This window comes from Phodopus roborovskii, unplaced genomic scaffold (genome assembly GCF_943737965.1).
Source record: "Phodopus roborovskii unplaced genomic scaffold, PHOROB, whole genome shotgun sequence".
Lineage (NCBI taxonomy): Eukaryota > Metazoa > Chordata > Mammalia > Rodentia > Cricetidae > Phodopus > Phodopus roborovskii.
In genome coordinates this window covers 35743680-35768122 of record NW_026126433.1, presented here as the reverse complement: position 1 = coordinate 35768122, position 24443 = coordinate 35743680, and the positions used below count along the sequence as shown (strand labels likewise).

The following is a 24443-nucleotide window of genomic DNA, read 5'->3' as shown; positions in this document are numbered from 1 at the left end:
CTGCTGGACCCCATGTCTGCCCCCTGGTAAATTCTGCATCAACTGCAACAGCATCTGGCTGTTTCCTGAGTTGGAATCTGTCATCCTCACTTCGATAACCCTCCCTCAGTTCTATGCTGTCAGTTCTGTTTAGTGCTTCTCCTCTGTCCACCCACACAGACTGTTAACCTTGGGCAGAACCAATCATAGGATGCCAGAACCATCTCTCTTCCCTAGCCAGCACAGAAAGGGGACTGACAGTTGTTCTCCTCTTCCCTGAGCCTTTTTATGGAGCCCAGTACTTTCTTCCTCCAGTGAACTTGTACAGGTACCCAGGGAAAAGCGTTCTTAGTTCCCAAAGGTCCACACCCAGCTGCACACTGCACCTGCTTGAGGCACCCCTCCCTCAGGAGAGCCACACACATTTTCATTTCAACCTGCTGCTATAGCACCCTGCACAGAAGGGGCCTGGGAACAAAAGCCCAGCCCAGTACAATCCAAAGGGACATTATGTGCTCAAGTTATTCATTACTTGAGTTAGCCGAGGTCACAGAGCAGGAAGCATGTTGGGAAGCAAGGGAAAATGTGGCATTGAGGGTGGGGCACTAGTCAGGGTGACCTTCCAGGGCCCAAAGGGAACTCAGAGTCCTGGTCCTGTTAAAGTATCAGAGTAAGATGGTCAGTCACAAAATCGTACTTCAAGGTTAGTCAAGGTCACATGGAAGGAATTATAGTTAAGCTAGCTACTTAATAGCTCTTGCTATGTACTAGGCAGTGTGCTTAACACTTTCCCACATCCTTCTTTTAATCCTGGCTACAATGTATCACTCTAATTTTACAGCCCAAGGAACAGCCCTGGAGAGAACAAGAGACTTGGCCAAGGTGGAGAAGCTGGCAGACCTGGAAGTGAGGACTGGGCTACATCTCTATCTTATCCCTCCTTAGGGCTGCTCTGTGTGATGAGGTGGTGGAAACTGGCTAGGCAGGTGGAGGTGAGCCACTGATAGAAATGGTTCCCACACAAGTGGGCTGAGATCATGTTTTGCTGCAGCAACACTGGCTCTGGGTGGGAACACCAATGCTCCTATCCAGCCTAGGGGAGATGCTACTGTGGCTCCGCAGGCCTGACTCTTGAAGGGCTGGGAACTCACTTGAGAAGGGGAGACATCCACCAGAAGAAGACCGGGTACTGGTGAGAAAGAAAGCTTGTCTGTCTCACTCAACACCAATGTAACTGGCATTTGTCACACACATTTGCAGCTAAGGGAGGGAGGGCACTTTTCTTTTTCAAGAATAAAGGTAGTTCTGATAAAATAAAATATGGCACTACGAACCTGTTTGCACATACTCCTGTTAACATGTCCTTGTGGGCGTAGCTACAGGGGCTGTGAGGGATGGGCACCACAACAATCATTACTTTTTCTTTCCTTTTCTTTCTTTTCCCCTTCTTTCCACTCTTTGTAGCTCAGGCTGGCCCAGCACTCAGTACACAGCCTTATATTTGCAATCCTCCTGCCTCTGTCTCCAGACTGTGGGACTATATAGGTTTGAACCACTGAACTCCTGCCAAGCCTCATCCTTGAAGCTGCCTTACCCTCTACCCTCATCTCTGATTTTTGTAAGCTCTGCCTGGAGATTGACCTACAGGTGCAGCCTCTTCCAATAGCTCACCTACCACCAACTTGGGGCTTTTCCAAAATAAACACCGTAGGGCAAAGCAGGGGGTGACTTCCTTTCCCAACAAGCTGCTCTCATAGTTGCCCTTGACATAGCTGGGTTGCAGCCCCATGGGCTAGTGCCTAGGTTGCTGCTTCTTCGCTGAATCTTGGGAAATTCAGGTTTTCTTCAGTCTTGCAGGTGGGATTAGTGAGAGCAAACTCATTTTGCATCCTGTCGTGTTTGTCCTTGGGCCTGCAAGATTGACCTTGAAAATGGCAGGGAAACCGTGGGAAACCATCTCTGTACTGGGAAGGTCCTTGGTAAAAGTTAGCTCTTTCCACAACCAGCCAGGTCGCTCCTAGGACAGGCTTCTGTGCAGCCACTGCAGAAGCATCACCATTTTCTGCTGTGTCATCACCCCAAGAGTTGTGTGGGAAGCTGCTCAGGGGCTCAATGGATGAAATTAATGGCTTTTCAGCCACCAAGGCTGAAAAGGGTGGGAAGCAGGTCGTGTTCAACCCTAAGCTCTTGCGATGTACTGACACATGAGCTGGGTCTTCCCCAGGGTTCTGTCATTCCAAGAATTCTACAGTAGAGGGTAAGGATGCCCCCAGTGAGACACAACAGTAAGCCACCGAGAATACCAGCCACCGAGCCAGGCCAGGAGAGTTTTAGGTGGCTGGGTCACGTGCAGAAATTGTTCCCGGGGTCTAGACTGGCAGGAGCCACAACCGGTTCCCAGCTACAGTTCAGGGTGGGTTTGGCAACTGTCCGGCTTGAGGTGGTTCAGGCCGCCCACAAGGAGCACAGCCCAGGAGTCAAGAACCCAGGCTGCCGGCTGGGCTGGCCTGCTAGGAGAGGGACGGCAGTGGCAGGGATTGCGAGGGGGCGGCAGGTGCAGGAGCGGAGAGGCGGAGCAGAGCTGAGCAGAGTCACTAGCGTCCCGGAGTGACCTTACCCCACCCAGCCAGAACCTGGGGGGGGGGTGGACCTCCAGCAAACCCAGGCCAGGAGATGGTGGTGGTGGAGGCGGCGGTGGGGTAGGTGGGTGAGATACCAGACACAAGGAAGAGACCGGCGTCTCCGGGGCTCCCAGAGATCGACCTAGGTGCAGGCCACCGCACCGGCGCAAGAGGGTGTCTGGGCACAGCCCAGGGCGGGGAGGGGAAGCGCAGAGCAGCCGGGCACAACTCAACAGCCCCCGTCACTCTCCGCGCCCCCGCTGCCGCGCCTGCCCCTCTAGCCCAGCGGGCTCCTTTGTGCCAGCCCCGAGCCCGCCCCCTCGGGTCTCTGGCTCCGCCTTCTCTGAGCTGACGATTGGTCCACCGTGCCGCCGGTGGGCGGGGCTACGGGTGGCGGAGGCGCGGTATATAGTAAAGGTAGGGCGTGCGCCCTCAGCCAATTTCTCGGCTCGTGGCCGGCGCGCGCGTGTGTGTGCCGAGCCCGCGCTCCGCTCCTCTCGTCCTTCCCGGTGACTTTTCATCCTTGTCCCTGCTCGGTCTTGGCAGAGGTCACAGCAGGCGGAGTGGTGCAGCTACAGCTTGGAGCACCAGCCGCGGGGTTCGCCGAGCCCCCAGGAAAGCGATCAGAGCGAGGGGAGAAGCCGTGAGCGGACACGCGCCCACCGCTAGGTGCGGGACTCGGAGCCGCCCAGCCCGCGCGCTCCCTCCTCCTTCCTCCCTCCTCCCTCCGCCCCCGCCGCACCTCCTCCTCCCTCTCTGCCTCGGCTGCTCCGCCGCGCTCCTCGCACTCGGAGAGCCGCAGCGGCAGCGGCGCGTCTCGCCTTTAGAGACAGAGCCGGGCCGCGGGGGACACCGAGCAGCCGCCGGGAGGACGCCAGGGCGCGCGCCGCACTCTCCTTCCCTTGGCCTCGGCCACCACTACTGAGCCGCCACCATGGCCCGCGGAAAAGCCAAGGAGGAAGGCAGCTGGAAGAAATTCATTTGGAACTCGGAGAAGAAGGAGTTTCTGGGCAGGACCGGTGGTAGTTGGTGTAAGTACGGGGCTCCGCGGCTCTAGCCGCCCGTGCCTTGGCTTTTCCTAGGAGGCGCATCCCTGTGCGCGGGCACTGCGGACTGTTCGGCACCCACGGGGCTGTCCAGGGTGTCGGGGATTTGGTGGTGGGCGATGCTAGGAGCGCGCGGGGGCATCTAGTGACAGATGAGAGGTCCTCAGGATGCGGCGCGGGTGGAGGCTGGAGCTGGCTAGACTGATGGTTATGGTCATGGTAGGGATCTTCATCTCCTGGCAAATTCGGTCAGGTTCCAGGAGACTATGTATGTGCCTTCCCTCTCCATCTCCCAACACCTTAGATAAATGAGATTTGGGGCTGTGAGAGAAACTCGTTAGCTAACCTGCAATAATAATGTAGGCGATGCTGTGATAGCATCATTCTTCCAGCCTAAAAACGAACCTAGAATGGAGAGGAATGGGAAGGAGAAATGCATCCACAATGCAGTATTTCATGGCCACTCTAGGGTTTACCCTAGAGACGGTCCTCAGAGTCATCATAGCCCAGAAATGGCTCAGTGAGCTCCATGTCAGGGCCCGTCTTTAAGCCTTGGCGAGACACATGGCAGTCTGGTGTTTTTAAGACCTATATGGTACAAATGAAGAAACAGGTCATCTTAGACGATTCCATGCCGCCTGTTGCTTCCTCGTCTGGAATCCCCTCATACCCCATTGAACATTAGATACCATATTTGCTTTTTTAACCCTTTTTTCACCGGGAAGGTGGTAGGTTTTTTAAAAGGTCATTTTGAAGGGCACAGTTGTAGACAGATCCACCAGTCGTGACTGCAGAAGGGAGGGAGGGAACTCCCCTCCGCTGCATCACTGCCCCCTCCTTCTCCAGTAACACCACTGCCACCAGCACCTCTACCTCCTCTTCCCCCTCCTCCCCTCCCTCCCCTAAAGCACCAGCATTGCAGTCACCAAGGGAACCCTGAAAACTAGCGATGCAGTGTCCCTGTTTGGGGAGGGTCTATGGAAATGGACTGGAGAATGAGTCAGGGAAATGGTGCTTGGCTGACATTTTGAAAAGGGAGAAGCTGGGATATATGGTTTTCTTTTATCCCCCCTCCCCCAGGAAAAAAAATGCAGTCAGGGAGCCTCTCAACTGAAAAAAATGAAGGGTTAATAATGCATCATACTTCAAGGTTAGTCAAGGTGAAGCCTCATTCCATGGCATTACTGCCAAACATAGGTACCTGGAGCCATGGGGAAATGTAGTTCTTTAAATTAGTTGCTTTTTATTTCTCTTCCTATTTCATTTTGTTTGGAGAGACTGTTCTTCAATGGGGGTATGGCCACAGTCCCCCTGTGTTTCTGTAGTGTGGAAGGGGAAACCTGAAGAAATGTGAGGTATGTATAGGATGAATAGCCAGGGTTATTTCCTAGTAGCAACTCCCTGTAAGTCAGCTAGGCCTAGGAGGTGCATTGCGGAACTGGCCCCTCCTCCCAGGTTAGCTGGGGTTCCTTTTCCTGGTGGTCTGGCCCCTGCCGCATCACAAGACCAGGGGCAGCATTGACTCCAGGTACCTTGTGAAATTTGCCCTCTAGTGTTTTTCCACTTCTTAAGAATATTTCTTTCCTCATTCCAGTCTCACACTCCTTCTTTGAATAATATTTGCTTTAGAGGGTTAGGAAGGCAGTATGGAACAGTTTGTTCTATAAGTTGACATTTAATGGGGCAGCCCTTCCACGACAGAAGGAGAGAGAGAGGAGGAGACTGTGTGGTCTCCATAATGGCATCCAGTTAGGTAGTGATGTACACTGACTTATATGAAGCAGCCATCTGAACTCATCTTCCATTTTGTAGGTGCTCAGCTCGAAACCCAGGTTGTTTTGTGCTAACATGTTGGTTTCTTTCTGACAATGTAAGAAATGGCAGTATTGCCCCAAGGCAGATGATAACAGCAGCAGTAGCTGTCTCAGAGAGAGAGACCCCCTTTTTCTGCTCTGGGCCCAACATGGATGCCCTTGGGACCAGGGCAGGATGCCCTTGGATCCGTTTTGCTTATAGGTAGATTTTTCACCAAGATGGACGGCAGGAGGCTCGAGTCTGTCACCTACTGGAGAAAACACAACTTACAAATCACTTTGTGCTTTCTACCTTTTAATTAAGTTAATACAGGTGTTGGCAGGTTTTTATATTATATTCATACATTTACATCACTGTTGGTCTCACATGCCACTTTTAAAATCTTTTGGCATTTTAAAGGATATATATATATATATCCTTTAAATAAATAATATATATGTATATATATATATATATTTTAAGTCAAACTTCCAGTGTTCCTCCATGTTCTATAAGTGCAGAAAGACAAGGAAAATTGCTTTAAAGGGGAGGAAATGTCTCTAAAACTTACACCCCAGCCCCCCACATGCCATCCAGCTGATTAACCTTGCCTTTGTTTCTGTTTCTCAGTGCCACTGGTAGCCTTGGTCTTCTAGAATCCATTGCCTAAGCTCACTAGACCTGCATGTTGCATCTAACCAAATGACTTCACTGCAGTAACAGATTTACTAAGTAAATTTCAAGCAGCAGCAGCAGCAGCAGAATTCCTCACTTGCCTTTGGTGTCCTATAGGTAGAGCAGAAAGGGTGTATATTTTCTTGAGCTTAGCTAATCATTGTGCTTGTAAAATTTCCCATCTATTGCCTTTTGAATAGTAGCCTCAGTTGTGCACCTTTTCTTGGGTTAGGATTAGCTCCCTCAGCTCCCTCGAGTCCAGGGAATGAGTAGAAAGATTGTAGTTGTTAGAAGAGGAAGATGTGGTTACACTAAGACCACCAAGGATGACATTGGAGGGAGAGCAGCAGAGAAGCTAGGCTCTCAGGAGCTGTCCTGCTGACTGGGTTATACCAACTCTGTACCTCTTCAGAGCATTTGCTGGAAAAATTATTTTCCAGATCCCTTGACGTCACAACCTTGCCATTTGCCTACTGCTGCCTGGATACCAAATGCAGCACTTAACCCTTATCTTGCCGGGAGGAAGGGACAGAGCTGTGGGCTGAGTTCTCGATGATGCAGCTGTCTCCTCCTCCTCTTTGCTTGTGTTTTTATATATAGGGAGAAAAGGGATTTGGTTCACCATTTTTGTGTGGGCTTTTATGAGTGTTTGGTTTGTTTCAACAGCTCCATAACATCCGTTGTTTTGAAATATCCATTCTTGCTGGGAACGTTGGGTGTTTTTCCATGTATGAAGAGAGCTGCATGGCTCATTTCCACACTTCATGTATCCATATTTTTGGTGATGCTTTTACTCTGTGACATTTTTCCAGGGACCCTTTAGAAGTAACCCATGCCTCCTTTGTGTGTCATGTTTCTGATAACCTTACAGTTCTCCTGGTTCCCTTCTAGTTTGGCTGGCACAGGACAGCTAGGCGATGCCTAGTACAGCCTGTTACTATGCTGCTAATCAGGGAGATAATCCTTGTAAACCAGTAACTGATAGCTTTATTCCATTCCATGTCGGCTTCTTGTTGGTTCAAGGCAGTTTTTTTGTTTGTTTGCTTGCATGTTATTTTTTTTTTTTAAATTCGTTCTTATTCAGCCTGTTAACTGTGAGAAAAAGAAAATATAGTTAGCACATACATAGCCAGTTGTTAACTCTTCAGGTTAGAAGAGGAGGTAAAAATGGTGACCATTTGTACCACAGGATCTCCTTTGTATGTTTGACTGGTTCCCATTTCCCTGTGTCCCTGAAGAAAACAATGGTGCTTTGTAGATAGATTTGACAAGGAGATCTTCACCATGTGTTTTTGAGTTGGTTGTTTGTAGGCACCTCAGTGTTTGGGGGAACAGCAGAGTGATGCACCTTAAGGGCATGTTGTTGTGTGTCAGGTGCATTGCGTATGTGTGTGGATGCGGATGCAGGTTTGCACTGGTGATGGAGTCTTTTCAGGGGAAGAAGTGATTCCCTGTTAGATATTTCTTCCACTTGTGCCTTCCAAAAAGAGCAGGTTCCCTCTTTAGATTAGTGCTGGCAAAGGAAGACCTAGAGAAACAGGTTGAAGAGGAATTGGGAAAGAGTTATGGCTGTCTTTGGGAAGGGTGGGCTTGGATTCTGCATGTGTGACTGCATCACACCCATGTCTGTCTGTTCTCCCCACAGTTAAGATCCTTCTGTTCTACGTGATATTTTATGGCTGCCTGGCTGGCATCTTCATTGGGACCATCCAAGTGATGCTGCTTACTATCAGTGAACTGAAGCCCACATACCAGGACCGTGTGGCCCCGCCAGGTAAAATCCAGGGACTGGCTTTTCCATCGGTAAAAGGGGTGCCACTTCCAACCAAGAAGACACCTTGAGAAAATTGTTCTGTGGTAGAACTTCAAGCTAGGCATGGGAAAGAATCGGAAAGACTTGCAGCCATGGCTTATGGCTGCATTGCGGCTGAGCTCCAGATGGCTGCAGATGTCTTCACAGCTCTGGGATGAGGGTGGAGCACACAGCTTCATTGTGTGACTGGGCACATCAAGTCCTGTTGGGGCTCCATTCTGCTTGGCCTTAACAAGCAAGGGCTTGGTCAGTTGATCATTCTAGGGTCTTTTCAGCTCTGATGCATTTTTTCACTTATAAGGAGACATAACTCAGACAAACTCTTAAAAAAAAAAAAAAAATCATGCCCACAGGGAGGAGCCATGACTCACCTGTTACAGATTTGCATTTGACCTTGAACACACACATACACACACACACACACACACACACACACACACACACATACACTCTCTCTCTCTCTCTCTCTGCATATCTCAACAGGCCTGTTTGTGGTTTTGTGGGCCATCTTTCTAGTTTAGCTGTCTCTGTTCTCACTAGAAAACTTCAACAAACAAAAAGATTATCCTAGAAAAGACAATCCCCCACAAGTGTCCACTGCTGTGACTTGGTTGCTGTTGGTGTTGAGTTCACATACCACGGAAGGCCATTGCCCACAAGCCTGGTGCTAAATGACAGGCAACTGAGCAACAGTAAGCACAAATATACTGTGGTTCTTCTGCCTGGAGGAAAGCTGGGAGAAGAAGAATGAAGTGTTGTGTGTTGCATAACTCTTTTCTCTGGTCACTCTGTAAGTGACCTTGAGGTTTCAGGGGATAGAGTGACAGTGACTCCTCTCTTGTTTGAGCAAGAGTTTGGTGGTTTGGAAACAGCCGTCTGGAGGTGACAATATTGGGGCTTTGTGCAGTCACTCAGCAGTACCTGTTGGCAACATGTCTTGCTCTTTTTGGGTGTGAGGAGGAAGAAACTGCAGAATTCGAAAGCAGCAAGCAGCATTGTCTTACCATACTAAGTCAAAAAGTCCTCCAGGGCAAGGAAAAAAAATCTCAGAATATTTTCAGATAAATTTAGGTGGGAAGTGAACAAAGACAATGTGTATAAATGTATATAAAACAGCTTAATCTATTTCATGATCCACAGATTCTAGCAGCTATTGTATCAGAAGGTGGGTCCTTGGAAAGGTTGAAGCAAGGTTCTGATTTAGGATATTCAGTATTCTAGTCTTCTGTGGTTTATAAGGCATGTCTTCCATGTCCTCTTCTGTTAGAGTTCTTACAGCAGCACTAGTAATCATGGTTATTAAATTTGTACATAGCCCTTATGCCACTTAAAAGTTGTTCTTTAGTCCTGATGTTGCTTTCTAATAACTTACACTTGAAGCAAAGATGACCATGTAGTCATTCTTTACTTAAAAAACAAACAAACAACAACAACAACAACAAAAAAACCCACTATAAACCTTGGAGAAATTAGTAATTTGTTTATTTTAGAGATAGGGTTTCTCTGTGTAGCTCCGGCTGTCCTGGAACTTGCTATGTAGACCAAGCTATCCTCAAACTTAAATCTGCCAGCCTTTGCTCCCAAGTGCTAGGATTGTGCTACCATGACTAGCAGAAATAAATAATTTAATAAAATAAAGTAAATTTTTCTTTCCAGGTACTTTTCTGGAAAGAAATCTCACCCTCCAAAATAGTGAAAGTATCTCATGCTTTGAGTAAAGGTTTGCAATTGACCTTGCCCTGACTGAGGCACACCATCCCAGGCCTCCCCCCCCCCCCCCCCCCATCTTCCCCTCTTCTTCCCAGTACTTCCTATTAGCACCTATATTTAGTGTGCTCAGCAGTTGGACTGACCTGACAAACCCTCACTTCTCTGAAGGAATGTGAGTGGCTCATCTTGGAAATATGCATTCCTGCCCTTTGGTCTGAGTCACAGGCAAAGTTTTCAGTCCTTCACCTTCCCAGTTGTCTCCTCTGTCCCTTATCCTGGTCATTTTTGTCTCCCTGCCCTTAGCTTTTAATTTAGTAGCAGGGTCTCCCCAATCTCCTGTCCCAGCCCTTCTGACACTTTAGAAAATGAAGGTTACTTTGAGTCAGGTCAGTAGAGCACTAGCTGGTAAGATATACAATGCTCCTGGATGGTTCTGAGTACTCTACATTCCCAGAGGGACCCTAACTGGTCTCCTCTTGGCATCTTTCAGAACAAATGTTGAAATTCATATTTGGAGAGAGATTAATGATTCATTAACTCTGCAGACTGAATAAATGTGTGGGAGTATATATCTTGATCAACTTTTGGCATCAACTTAATGTCTCCATTTCTGTCTTGGTCAAGAAGGGAAAGTTCTGAGTCAGATGTACATGGTAAGTGTGTAAGGCTATAGCATTTAAAGATGCCAGGACTTAACATGGAGTGTTGTCATCTGACCTTGGGGTATGAATACAAACATGGCCAATTGGGTTTGGAGTGTCCTTTATGCTTTGAAATGCCTTGTAACTAGATCTCTTCCAAGTGGCATGTGTGAGTCTGGCCAGCCCCAGTAGTGACAGTTCTGCCCTGCTGTAATCATGTAGGTTGTATAATGGATGAGCTGATAGGCCAAATGGGAAAGTCACAGACAGAATAATACAAAATAGAAGGGAAATTTAAGGACAGTGGTCATGTGGTTTCTGGACTCTGAGCAGTGGATGCTGTTTCTTGCCAGATCTTACTCTCTGTTAGAACTAACCTGCTCACTCCACCCAGAAAGCAGTGTCTTGGATGAGTTGTTGGCACATAGTATTAAATAGCTATTTTTATAGCTCAAAAAATCAGTTTCTAACTTCCTGTTGCTTTAATGTAAGTGTAAAAGCAGTCTCCAGAGCCCAAAGCTATTAGAAATTCATGAAATTATATCAGCCTAAGAAGACCAGGGAGTTGAACCCAGCCTCCACCACTCCATTACCATCGAACACACCAAACCACAGTTTCTTCTGTGTCCAATAGGAGGAATAGCTTGTGATGATTAGACAGGAAATATATGCAAAACATTAGTACTTGTAGAGGTAAAACTAATGGCAGTGCACAGTGGGGCCAGCAGCCTCGTTATTTATGTCCCCGCCTTCTACTGGAAACAGAAGGCCCCGAATTTCCAGTAAAGCTTTGGGTGATAGTGCAGGGGTAGGCTGCATACTTAACTTTCATGGTGTCAGTCCAACCTTAGCTTGCCCTGGTGAACCTAAATGACATGCTAACTGTCCTCTTCACATACCTACACCTGCCTGTGGCATCCAAGCTTTTGTCCAGAGGAGCATCTCTTGCAGTATGTGAGGCAGCATGTCCTTTCTGAGAGAGAGAGCCAAGCACAGTGCACACGTATAGCACACATGCCCCCATGTGCGTGCACACTCAACCTCGCTCACCTTGTTGCCTTCCCTGTGGTGTAGTGGAAAAGTGTCTACCATAGGCTGTTCCCCATCCCCCACTCCCAGGTTATCCTAGCAACTGTGCAGTGAACTGAAGGTCACTGCATGTCATTCCCTGAGTCCACAGAGTTCCTACCTGACTTGCTTCCTGGTGCAAAGGTAGGAATGTGTTCTCTGTTCTTCCTCTTAAAGTTGTGGGAGGTTCTTTGTTTTACTCTTTAAAATGGCTCAGCGAGGACAGAGTTCACTTTAAGAAGGTGAGATTCTTGGCACGTGGGTAACCAGAATTAGGGCAGGAAGATGGGGGGGATGAACAATAGCAGACCATGGACTGGTTTGAGTTTCATCTTGTGAATCCAGGTAACTAATCTAATTCACGAGGGCACAGGAATCATAGCCCACCCCTCCATCCTTCAGGCTCCTGAGAAAAACTTCAAATCACAGGGTGATTGGCCCTCTCCAATTTCAGAGGTGTAGGAGTGGAAACACTTTCTCCCTGTGCTTTTTGGAGGAACTGTAACTTCAGAGTGTTGGACTTTTCTGCCATTTCCAGTTAGTTGATTTGTGATCAGATGGCTGACACCTTTGGGTCTGACTGCTGCTGGGTCTCCCTTCCCACCCCCTGGATCCCTCCAACCTGTTCCCAGATGAGATAGCATTGGTAGCGCAAGCTTCCTCATATGTAGTTCATTAAAGAACTTAAAGACCTCAGACTTCTAGAACTCTCTTGCCTGTTCAGTTTATGTCTAAAGTCTCCATGTATGCAGGAAGCCCAGTGATTAACCTAATATATTGTTGGAAAGCCAGGTGTAATGTCTCATGCCTTTAATCCCAATATTCACGAGACTGCAAGTTTCAGGTCAACCTAGAACTCCAGAAAAGTGAGTTTTACTCATCTGAAGATGAGTAATGGAACCAGAGCCTCTGTTAAATTAGACAAACTGATGTCAGTGCTCCTGGGGGTGGGGAGACCTGTCAGTGTCTTACGGCATTCACAAGAAGAGAGCTCCACCCTGGGAGATAGTAGTGGGAAGATGCCTTCATTTCTGCTGATGTAGAATCAGTCAGTGACCATTGTGCTCTCTCATGCCAGATGTTCATCCACCTGATGCTGACCAGACTCCAGAGAGGCCAGGGCAACAAAGGAGATCCATGATGTGTATTACCCAATAGCTTTTAACCAGAAAAGTACCTTTTCCCACCTTGTGCAGAGATAGGCGCCCTAGAGTATCAAATTTCAGGCTATTAGCAAATGTCGTGTTTTGGAATTAGACAAGTCAAGAATATACTTGTTCTTTTTGACCTTGGACCAAAAAAAAAAAAAAAAAAAAAAAAAACAACAACAACAACAAAAACATAGTATAAGATGTCTAGTGCTTGTTTTTTTCGCATTCCCCTTTATAAAGAAGTGTTACCCTCCTTGTTTAGGGGAATAAACACGATTCTGAGCTTTCCAAGATGTCAACCACAATATCCTATGAAAACTACTTTGAAAGTTGAGCATCCATACTAAGTAATTCCTTCTCAACATCTAAAATTGAATATGCAAGTTTTGATAAAAGTCCCCTGATGGGTAATTCTTAAACAGTGAAGGACCTGCCACCAGAGTTGTTGGCATTTAATTTAGACTGGCACAGATTTCTGTACCCCATGGATGGATAAACTGCTAAATAGTATGTAGAAACAGATGAGGTGTTCCTCTTAACTTTCAAAGGGAGCAGGTCTCAGGTGTCCCGTGTGGATAGACTATTTATGTGCCTCAAGGTAGGCCATTTACTCTTGGCTAATCCAGTCTCCAGTCACATGCTAACCCTGACACAAAAGGTAAGTTGAAGGGAACTGATTCCCAGAATTCTGTTAGGTAAGTTGATAATAACCCCAGAGATAAAATAATGAATAATAGGTTGTTCAGATTCCCACTTCAAGGGAGTAATCATCCAAATACATAACTGTAAAGTTGTATTTGTATATGTATAAGCCATTCTCACACCTCCATTTTCTTTTTAATGCAAGTGCTTTGAACCTGCAGTGTATAAGAGATGTGAATGGCTTCATGTAAATGTTTCCCTTAGCTTCCTGTGCCCTTGGTTGGTTTCGTGGAAGATGATACCTGTTGAAGAGTGTTTGGCTGTGAGTCATCAGCTGTATCAAATGACAGGTCCAAACAGCTGTGCTTTGGGATTCACCCGAGAAACTGCTGCAAGGTTAAAATGGCTACATCCTCCTTTAAATCCTTGAGCTCTGCAAGCAGATTGAGAAATCACAAACTTGCTACATTATAAACCTAACTGGAAACAAAACATTGGCTAGTGAAAAGCCTCTTTCTTCCCCCCACCCCTTTGTTCATGCCCTCTACCATGCACATCCACTAAAACCAGAAGTGGGGATGTATGCCTCCTTTGTTTCTCAGGAGATGGAGTGGGGAGATGCTGGTGCATCTGGAAGAGGCAAGTGTGAAGTCAGAGGTTTTGTTTTCTTACTCCAGATCTTAATGTAAAATTGAAGTACTCATAGGAACTCAGATATTAACATTACTCAAACAGTTTCAGTCTTTGGAGGTGACTTTCTTAGTAACAGCTTCACTGGTCGGTGACTTGTTGTCTGGTTACAACAAAGCAGCAAAGCTCTACTGGGCTCATCTCCTTGTGCTCACTTTTAAGCTCTTGACAGCCAAGAGGCAGAGAGAAGGCTAGGTCTGCTTCAGGGCCTGCTGTGTGAAACCGTCTGGTCTTTGGCCTCTGTGAGCTCACCACTGCAGGCAGAGCTAACACTTTTCAGTTATTACTGACAGCTTTAGGAGTGGGCAAAGAGAAACCAGAAGCCAAAAGATCCTGTCTAGGTATACCAGTTGTCAAAAGCACCAGTTAGCAAGATGGAGGGGTGGGGAGGGGCGGGATTTGAGCTATGAGATAGAAATTGGTGTGATTCCAGTGTTTGGGTCTATGATTTAATTTGCCTTGACTATAGAGGAATGGTACTGACTGCATCACACTTTGGGTCAGCGGAGGCACTGCAGGTAACAACAGTCACACTATTTTCCAGGTCAGTTGGTAAGCAATGGATAGCAGATGGACTTGCTACTGATGAGTAAGGCCGGCATCCATCCATGTCTTGGTGAACATGAAGTCCTGGAAAGTATGCTGACAAGAACTAAGTTGTATATAGGAACTCATGTTTGGGGCTCTGGTACATGTCACCTTGTCTCTCTGAATGGTGATCTGGGATTGAAGCAGTGAGGGAAGGAAAAGCCCTCGCTGCGATTCCTGTCTCCCCACCTTCCGTTTCTCGTGGGACAAGTGACATGACCACACCTCATGGGGACATCAAAGAAATGGCACCTTGAATGGCTGCTGACAGAGAATACAGAGAGAGGAGACAGCTGGCAAATGAGAGGCAGTGGGTGAACTTGCTTTGCAATCTGGGTCCTATCTTGTTTATTTTCAGTGTGACTTTAGTTGTTGCAGCTCCTGGGTGAGACTGAACGTTTTCTGATGAATCACCTGCTCTGCTGGGGACCAGAGCTTATGCTGCTGTCACTTACCACCCTACCCTGGTGGCTCTTCATCAGCTGCCTGAAGTTCCTTTCTTCCAGTTTCCCTCCTTTCTGAAAGATGGGTAGGGTGCTCCTAGCCTCCTGACATTTGATCCCTTGGCTATCTTCACCCTTCAAGCTGCCTCCACCCTCCTCCTGGGCTTAGGAAGCTGAGTAACCCTGAACACGTAGTTCTACTCTTTGTCCATTCTGCTTGACAAATTCACAGGCATTTGTCCTCATCTCATAGGCATGACTGCCCCTCAAGACTCCATTTTCTCTGTTCTAGGAAAATGCCCTGTTCTGACGCATTCTCTAATACTGGGTATGTGCCCTTTACTTCCCCACGGCCAGACTTGACTTAGATGTCTGGTTTACACCACAGACTGCTAATGGTTCTCTAGCTGCCCTGCCCATTTCAGCACCATTTTCCCTTCTGGGTCCTGTGCTGGCTTCTGTACTTGCCTGTGATTGCTTTCCCTTTGCAGAGGTCAGTGGCTTTCGATACATTGTTTCAAAGTACATGGGTAAGTCACAATGCCAGCTTCCCAACTTAATATCAAAAGATTGTCTAGAATATCTTTAGATTATTAGTCACAAAAACCGTTTTCCCTGGCTTAAGAGCTTTTAAAGAATGTTTAATCATAGTGACCTTTGCTTATATCAAGATGAAGAGGATGAGTTAATTCTGATTGTGTCCCATGGACAGCCTTTTTTCCTGTGTTCTTTAGGTTTTACTTTTTTTTTTTTTTTTTTTTTTTTGAGATAGTGTTTGTCTGTGTAGCTTTGGAGCTTGTCCTGTTCTGTAGACCAGGCTGACTTTTTGAACTCAAAGAGATCCACCTGCCTCTGCCCCCTGAATGCTGGGATTAAAGGCGTGTGCTACCATGCTGCACATAGGGTGCTTATTACCACTCTTGATAGTCTCATCATCTTGAGCACTTTGTCCAACTCTCATTGTGTCACTTCTTTGTCTTCATGTCTGTCCCTTCTGACATCTCTTTAGGTGGCTGCTCAGAGTTCGTTCAGGTGGGCTAGTCCCACATAAGTCACTGTTGAAGCTCAGAGCACTCCTCACTGCTGGAAAAACTTAACAGCTATTTATTCCAGCTTCTGCTGAAGCCTTGTTCTCAAGTACCACAAATGGTGCTGCTAAATAATGAATTGCTCAAGATATGCTTCCATGTTAATTATGCCATTGTCTGTGTTGATGTCCCCACTACTATTAAATTCTAATTCTTCAGAGCAGTCTTTCTAAACCAAGGGTGCTTTGGACTTAGAGGTTATGCCCATATAGGTCTGGAATAGATCCTATGAGGCTGCCTGTTCAACCAGTTTGAGGAGTATGGTGTGTGTGCTCCCACCTGCCAGAGGTTGATGGGAGGAGGTCTGGTGTAGCTTCTGAGGAGCAGGCCCTCTGACACAGGGCCAATCTTGGGATGGAGATTAGAGCATCTAATCTAGGTGTCTGATGTCACAACAGGAAACACATGGTAGCTGCTTACAGTGAAATTCGTTAAACAGTGAACAAGTGTGTGTGTGTGTGTGTGTCTACGTGTGTGTGTCTGTGTGTGTGTGTGTGTGTGTCTACGTGTGTGTGTCTACGTGTGTGTGTCTACGTGTGTCTACTAAAGAATTGTCCTGTGTTCATTTGAAAGTGGAATCTAATTGGCTATCTTTTATCTTTTATCTGGCTGTTCTGGGATGGAATGTCATTGTGATTGCCTCTCCAACTCACTGACCTGGATATAGTGCTATTGTGTAGTACTGAGCAAGTGCCCATTTAGGAGAGTCTGTGAGGGCACAGACTTCTGGACATGAGAGATTTATAACAGAATGCAAACCCATGTCATGTGTCTTGAATTTCACTGATAGGTACTGACATGTTGAGATATTTGAATTAGTAACTGTATATATATCTTGATGTGGAATATCTGGTCAGGTCTCTGCTCAGAGAACCCATGTTACTGAAGGGAGAGCCACCTGTACACCTGGTGCTAGCAATGCAGTTGTAAGAGTGTGTGCACATGAGGGCATCAGGAAAACCACAGACTTTTGAGAACTGCACACCTGGGTTGGAATTCTGGCTCTATATTCTCTGCAGTCGTGGACAGAACACTTCACCTTTCATTGCAAATGGTATTCTCATTCCTAAAACAAGTTAATGCCTACTCTTAAGTGTTTGCAAGGAAACTGGATGATATCTGATATTACATCATCATCACACTTTTAGATATCTAATCTAAATGTCATCAGATTGAATTTGAAAGGGAAGTGGGGATTTAACCCATCACGTGAGTAGGCGTGGGGAGCTGTGAGGGAAAGCTTATTTGTGAAGGGAAAGTCTGTTCCTGAGGTCTCCATTGCCTTCATTCCACTGACTTTGTCTTTCTGACTTTCTCTGTTGTAGGATTGACACAGATTCCTCAGATCCAAAAGACTGAAATTTCCTTCCGTCCTAATGACCCCAAGAGCTATGAGGCCTATGTGCTAAACATCATTAGGTTCCTGGAAAAGTACAAAGATTCGGCCCAGAAGGATGACATGATTTTTGAGGACTGTGGCAGTAAGTGACTCTCTGGAGATTCATGTGGTGATAGTATCGAATGAGTTGCCATTTTCTTTTTCTTTTCTTTCTTTCTTTTTTTTTTCTTTACAATAAAGACATAAGTGATAAGGTGAAATCATGTTTGAAGGGAAAATAGTTAATTTAGTAAAATGCATTAGGATAAGGTAGCCATAAATAATATATATATGAAATATTACAATAAAATATATTCATTGTTTTCCTGCAGTTCCAGAATATTGTGACCCAAACCCTTCCAGCTAAAAAAGTTATTAACAGTCCCTTTAATTTATGGTCTTGTTACAAAGTCCCTGTTTCTGAGCAAAGCTGTGTGTCCCTGTCAAAATGCTGCTGCTGGGGCATGGTCTAGTTTCCTTTTAGCCCTAAGTAACTAAGCAAGCTATTAGAGCAGCAGTTCTCAACCTGTGGGCTGCAACCCCTTCACAGGAGTCCTAAGACCATCAGAAAATACAGACATTTACATTACAATCCATAACAGTAGCAAAATTACAAAGTAGCTAGCAATGAAAATAACAACATGCATGTTGTGATGACTGGATTAAAAAGTCACAGCATTCTGAAGGTTGAGAACTACTGCATTAGCAGAGACTAACACAGCCTGAGCATATGCTGACCGTAGAGCGCAGGTGTGAGCAGCAGGCTTGGGGTCATGCCCCAGGGGTTGCCTTTGCTAACACCTACCTTTTGAAGAGAGCAGACAGTTTGCTGGAAGTCCTTGTCTAATACAGGCCATGTGTAGCACTGTCTTCAATGGGAAATTATAAAGAACGAAAAGTTCTTTTCCTTCTTAACAGTGCGGAGCAAACAGAGGTGCACTCTGTAAATGTGTTTGTGCTTTTAGGTATGCCCAGCGAACCCAAGGAACGGGGAGACTTTAATCATGAACGAGGAGAGAGGAAGGTGTGCAGGTTCAAGCTTGACTGGCTGGGGAACTGCTCTGGAATTAATGATGATTCTTACGGCTACAAAGAGGGGAAACCCTGCATCATCATCAAGCTCAACCGAGTCCTGGGCTTCAAACCTAAGGCAAGTGGTGGTGTTTTACAGTGCAGATGCACTTTGTGGCTTAGCTGATGAGACGGGAAGTTTCTGCTTTTGAAGTGCTATCAGTCCTAGTGTAATACCAAAACCTCTCTCCTGTATTGAGGGCAGACTGCATGCCATAGCCAAAGTTTGGAGTGTGATCCTGCTTTGTTTTTTGAGACATAGTTTCAATGTAGCCCAGGCTTATCCCAGTCTCTTTTGTAGCCAAGGCCTTGTGCTCCCTTTTATCCTAGTCCCTTCTCTCCAATGATGAGACTATGGGTGTTCACTCATTCACTGACAGCTCTTTGTTCCTATTCTTAATATGCAGTGTCCAGATAAAAAAGTTATTTTCACATGTGAGTTTCCTGGCTATGTCATGTGAATATAGGCTGCTTTTGGTTTGGACTTTGAAGCAACAGGAGTATATCAAAAATGCTGCCTCTTAATCTGTAGAAGTTTTTTTTCTTTCTTTCTTTATGATGATTTCATTATAAAACCTAGAAAAATGACACCACCTCTGAACTTGGATAACCATGCAGTTTCTAATGAACATTACTTGATCATTAAAACCAGCAAATGATTATTTTACTGTCTTCTCAGGTCGTGACTTAATAAACACTGCTGTCCTTCTTCCTTAGGCAAGGTTTCTGCCTGAAAGTTATTCTAACGATAACAGGAACACTGCCCAACATTAGCATATACATTTTAATTCTGAGGAAATTGATCTGAACATGTCCACTTCCTTTCTGAAACCTGTCTTTCATTCACTCAGTTTCTACTGCTTGCTAATTTAGTTCTATAATACTTGTTACCCAAAAGAAAATCAGTGCAGAGAGGAAGTTTCTTTCTTTTTCCTTTTTTTTTTTTTTTTTTTTCTTTTTGAGATACAATGTCTCTGTGTAGCTTTCGATGTCCTGAACTCTGCTGCACAGGCTGGCCTTGAACTCACAGAGATCCATATGCCTGAACGCTGGAATTAAAGGCATGTGCCACCAAGCCCAGCAAGAAAAGTTATCCTAAAAAAATGCATCAAAGCTCTTTTATTCTACCAGAGGGAAGAACCAATAGTGGGTGGATGGCTGGTTGCCTGAATGGCTGGCTGGCTGCCTTGATGGATCTCTTGCAAATGTTAGTGTACCTTTTAACAGAATTCTTCCCGCAGAGAGACGCGTATAACAAATGGGGAGCACCATAGGTAGGACTACTACTCCATGCCTGCATTTTGTCATTGACCTGGCTAGGGTAATCTAGCAATAGGAGGACCTGGTGTGGTGTATCTGAAGGAAGTGTGAAGCCAGTTTCTGCTCTCTGGGTCATTTGTTTGTAAAGTTCCCCACCACACACTCTTAGTGGTTCCTATTTCAGAGGCAGGGGCTGGCCTGTTGTGGTTCCTCTCTTCCCACCTCTGGAAGGCCTCCGGTAATCCATTGCTTCTGCTCATTTGCCTCTCCCACCCACAGCGCCAGCTGGTTTGTCAGTGGAATGATTTTCTATAGGGAGACCAGCACTCCTCATTTCAGTTGGGGTGCCTGGTTCCTTATCTTCTGAAGGTAGATCATGGCAACATCTTAGGTCAATAAGTGTTTTCTATTCTAAGTTTTCAAAGATAAATCTTGGTAGCAGAAAGCCCCGAAGAATCAAGTCTAGATGCTCATTTTCTCATATTCTACAAGTAGTCCAAAATAGGAATCCCTTACTGACGTGTAAATCTGTATGTGTGTTATGTCTCATGTCCAGGCTCAGATGCAGTGCTAACATGAATAAGCAAATGACTGCTTTCTAGTAAAGCATATTCATCACCCTTCTTTGGAGGTAGATTTGAACCGGGGATGTAGGAGGAGGGCTTTGTATTTTGCTGTAGCAATTGTTTTCAGACTATAGTGGGTCTTCTAGTGAACTAACTCAGTCTCAGCAGTCTATCTCCTAAGGCAATGCCACCTTGACCTGTTTTGGGTACTAGATTTACCTCACAGAATTGGAAAGAATGAGTCCTTAGAGGTCAGTGTGTGTCCTTTCTCATAGGAGGATGTAGCCAGCCTTCCTTGAAGACTGCATTATTAAAGAAAAGCACAGTGTTTTTACCCAAGGCTCAGGACAAGGGTCCAATCCTTTGGACTAGAAGTGCCCATCAACTCTCGCTGTAATGACCATCCCCTTAGCAGCCACTCGGTCCTCTAACTTTTCATTGTCCTTTGAGTCAGGCTTATGGTAGGTTAGCATCACACATCCCTGAGTGCCGGGCTGCTTTACCACTCATTTGTAGTGATCACCACACTTGGATACTTACCTTCACTTCAAACAAACCAAACAGTTTTTTAGTTGAGGGGAGTCACTCACTCACTTTCCTGATGTGTCTTATTACTCCCGAAGCTTATTGTCAACAGTGTGTATTTGTTTGGGCTACATAATAAAGTTTTATTTTCCAGGGAGAAAAAATATTTTGTTGACCATTGTGGGTTTCACTTTTAGCCTCCCAAGAATGAATCCTTGGAGACTTACTCAGCAATGAAGTATAACCCGAATGTCCTCCCCGTCCAGTGTAGTGGCAAGGTAAGAATGCACCCAGGGTGGTGGGAGGGGCAGAGGGGCGGGATGAGAGGAATGGAGACTTCCTCACATTAGAGGGAGTTTGGGTATGAGAAACTGCTTCCAGGTGTCCCTCTGAAAAGTTGAATTGGAACTATACAATTGGCACAAGAAACTCAAACATCTGAATTTAATCTAATGGAATGTGGGTTTAAGGACCTGAGAAGTGTGAGCTAGCTAGCCCACAGCATGTGCTAAAAATTTGGGGCCAACTTTGTTGTTATCTCTCTTTAACGAATGCCAAAAATTAGTGTTGTGATACCAAGAGGTAGATGTAAGAAATAGAGGCAAATATGCAAACAAATCTCGCTGGAGACAATGTTCACAATGAAACAGAATCCACTAGGACAGTTCAGGGAGTTCCTCTCATTATTGGCCTTCTACTAGGAGGCCGTGCCAGCTTTGAGAAGTGTGTTCTTGACCTTTGCCTCAATGTCTCCATTTGAACAGTGAAAGCAGCCCCCTCTTGTGAATATTTCTTGGTTGCTCTGGGCAGCCAAATTACCTCCTTCCTGTGGTGCCACCCGGTGCTTGGTGGCCCTGACTTCTGAGAGGTTTGAGGTAGGCATGCCACAGGGTGGCTTGTTTTCTTTTCCTGTAGCAATCATTTTTCAGACTGTAGGGGTTGAGAGTCTTGCACGCAAGAACAAGACGAGACCCATGACGTGTTCCGTTAAAATTCAACTACATTCCTTTTTGGTTTCTAGAGAGATGAAGACAAGGACAAGGTCGGAAACATAGAGTACTTCGGAATGGGCGGGTTTTATGGCTTCCCTCTGCAGTATTATCCCTACTATGGCAAACTCCTGCAGCCCAAGTATCTGCAGCCCCTGCTGGCTGTCCAGTTCACCAACCTCACCTTGGACACTGAGGTTCGCATTGAGTGTAAGGCATATGGTGAGAACATTGGGTACAGTGAGAAAGACCGCTTTCAGGGACGCTTCGAGGTAAAAATTTTAATTAAGAGCTGATCACAAGCACAAATCTTCCCCACTAGCCATTTAATAAGTTAAAAAAGATACACAAACCTACTAGTCTTGAACAAACTGTCATACGTATGGGACCTACACTTAATCTCTATGCTTTACACTAGCTTCTGCATTTAATAGGTTAGAATGTAAATTTAAAGTGTAGCAATAGCAACAAAATATTTATTCTACTGTAAATGACAAAAGAAAAATAAAAATTGAGCCTTGGGACGTGCCCATTTTTACTGTAAATTAGATTCCATAACTGACTTGTAGTGAGCAGTGCTCTGGCCCCTAAGTATTGCCGCCTGGTCTATTTTCTTTAGTGTACAGTACTATAGGTGCGCACTCTGGTCATTTTTCAAGCCATGTTTTATCATATGTTTTCTACTTTACGTGAGCAAGGTTTGCTGTCCAAGGTGTAAATATTCAATGGGAATAAAACTGGCATGGTACTTTTTCCTTTTCTTTCTTTATTTTTTTGGCTCTGGAATTTCAAAAATAATGGCCCATCAATGAGCATTTTAAACACACTCCATAGTCTCTTTCCTGTGGTAGCAGGTCGTTATTTTTATCTTTATTTCCTGGGGCTAGGGGTGGGGGTGGGCTGTCATGGGGGAACTGCCCTTTAAATTTTAAGTGACACTACAGAAAAACAAAAGGGTGACGGGTTGTGTTGTGCTCCATGCTGAATGCTGTCTCGCCATCTATCCCTTGTCCTCCAGTGTGCTCTGCAGCTGTGTCCGAGATCTGGATCTGCCCATCACTTTGGCTAGTGATGGGGCTAATTAATTTGCTTTGTCCGTTTTCTTTTCCTTCTTTCCTTTCTCTGGAGGCATCATGTGCTGGTGCTGTGTCTTTATGAATGTTTTAACCATTTTCATGGTGGAAGAATTTTATATTTATGCAGTTGTACAATTTTATTTTTTTCTGCAAGAAAAAAAGTGTAATGTATGAAATAAACCAAAGTCACTTGTTTGAAAATAAAATCTTTATTTTGAACTTTATAAAAAGCAATGCAGTACCCCATAGACTGGTGTTAAATGTTGTCTACACAGTGCAAATCCATGTTCTAACATATGTAATAGTTGCCAGGAGTACAGTGCTCTTGTTGATCTTGTGTCAGTCAGGTTAAAACAACGGACAATAAAAGAATGAACACATTCCTCATGTGTGTGATTCACTTGTCTGAGTGTCTCAGTCTGTGTCGTCTTTACTCTCTGTACTATTAGTTATCCAAGATCTTGAAGAAATACTGGACCTGAAAGGCAAGCACAGGCTGTCAGTAGCTGCTATGAAAGTCTGGGCTCCGCCGCCTGATCAGGATGCCCATGAGACCAGGGGATCAGGATGCATACCTCTCCCCAAGGGATACTGAGTTAATAAGAGGCACAAAGCCAGTAAGCCTGAAGCTTGTTTTAGAAGGGTTTTACAGTTGCTGTTCCACTCAGTATACAACACAGGAAATCTTGGCTCCTATAACAATAACCATAGCTCATCAAAGTGTATTCACTGAGTTTGTGTGTATATAAATGTTTCTAGTAGCTAAGTTAAAAAAAGATGTTGGGTTTGAGACTCAGTAAATTAAAAAGCCTGTACTTTGTTTTGGTTCAGGGTTTAGCCCAAGACTTATTTACCTTATTGAAAAATTAGTCTTAGTGTGAGTGAGAAAAGAAAAAATTATACATTCTAGATTTTTTTTTTCTGGTATGATGGAGTTTTAAGATTTTTGTATCTCCAACATGGAGACATGCAAATTAAAATGATGGTGTCATGTGAAACTGGAAGCCATCCAGAAGGCCTGTGTGACCTCAACGATTGGTCCTTCCTACCTTGAGGCTAGCTCTAAGAACTCAGGTCCATGCTAGCTGGCCCCGGAAGACTGCTGTAGAGCTAATTCACAAATACTAGTAACAGAGCTAGTTCCCACCCACTGCTCCATACTAAAAAGATCCTGTTTTTCTCTAGGTGTGGCTATGCACACTTGTGATTCCAGTACTCAGGAGTCAGTAAGACCTATTCTCTGATTCATGTACAGACTTTTCTCTCTACAGCAGCAAATTATGTGATGACAAACCAATACCAGAGGAAGAGTTACTCCATTTAACAAAGAGTAACAAATGGCTTTTTAAAAAATGGTTCAATCGGCTAACTTTACAGAGTTTAGGAATTCTCTTCAATTACTGGGTAACTAGCAAAATTCAAAGATAGTATCCTCAATATAAAAGTGGGCTACCCAAAAAGCCACACATTTATGGGAATAGAGGGTGTCACTCCTCTGAAGATGGTTTATTTTATTGACACAGTTCATTTTGGAGAGGCAGGGTTGAGACAGGGTCTCATTATGTAGCCTTGGTTGGTATCTTAGGGTTTCTATTGCTGTGAAGTGACACCATAACCATAGCAATAAAG

The 24443-nt window shown here is 45.3% G+C and overlaps 2 protein-coding genes across 3 annotated transcripts in view; one reads left to right on the top strand and one right to left on the bottom strand.

The window, feature by feature from the left end:
• Positions 1-3168: 3168 nt before the first annotated feature.
• Positions 3169-23197, top strand: Atp1b1 (ATPase Na+/K+ transporting subunit beta 1). Its single transcript, XM_051186153.1, has 6 exons — positions 3169-3631; positions 7761-7889; positions 17275-17430; positions 18293-18477; positions 20947-21027; positions 21771-23197. Exons 1-6 carry the CDS (start codon positions 3535-3537, stop codon positions 22032-22034), a joined length of 912 nt encoding a protein of 303 aa, XP_051042110.1. The 5' UTR covers positions 3169-3534; the 3' UTR covers positions 22035-23197.
• The window catches only part of Nme7 (NME/NM23 family member 7), a 120143-nt gene continuing 118704 nt past the window's right edge, over positions 23005-24443 (bottom strand). For both annotated transcript variants that reach the window (XM_051186150.1, XM_051186151.1), the window contains one exon: positions 23005-23292. In XM_051186150.1, the coding sequence (XP_051042107.1) occupies positions 23260-23292 (33 nt within the window). In that variant the 3' untranslated portion in view covers positions 23005-23259. The remainder of the gene's footprint in view (positions 23293-24443) is intronic.

Coding starts and splice junctions, on each gene's coding strand:
- Atp1b1 (XM_051186153.1), top strand. CDS start 3,535: ATGGCCCGCGGAAAAGCCAAGGAGGAAGGCAGCTGGAAGAAATTCATT. Junction 18,478..20,946: donor TCCTGGGCTTCAAACCTAAG/GCAAGTGGTGGT, acceptor TTTCACTTTTAG/CCTCCCAAGAATGAATCCTT. Junction 21,028..21,770: donor CCGTCCAGTGTAGTGGCAAG/GTAAGAATGCAC, acceptor TTTGGTTTCTAG/AGAGATGAAGACAAGGACAA.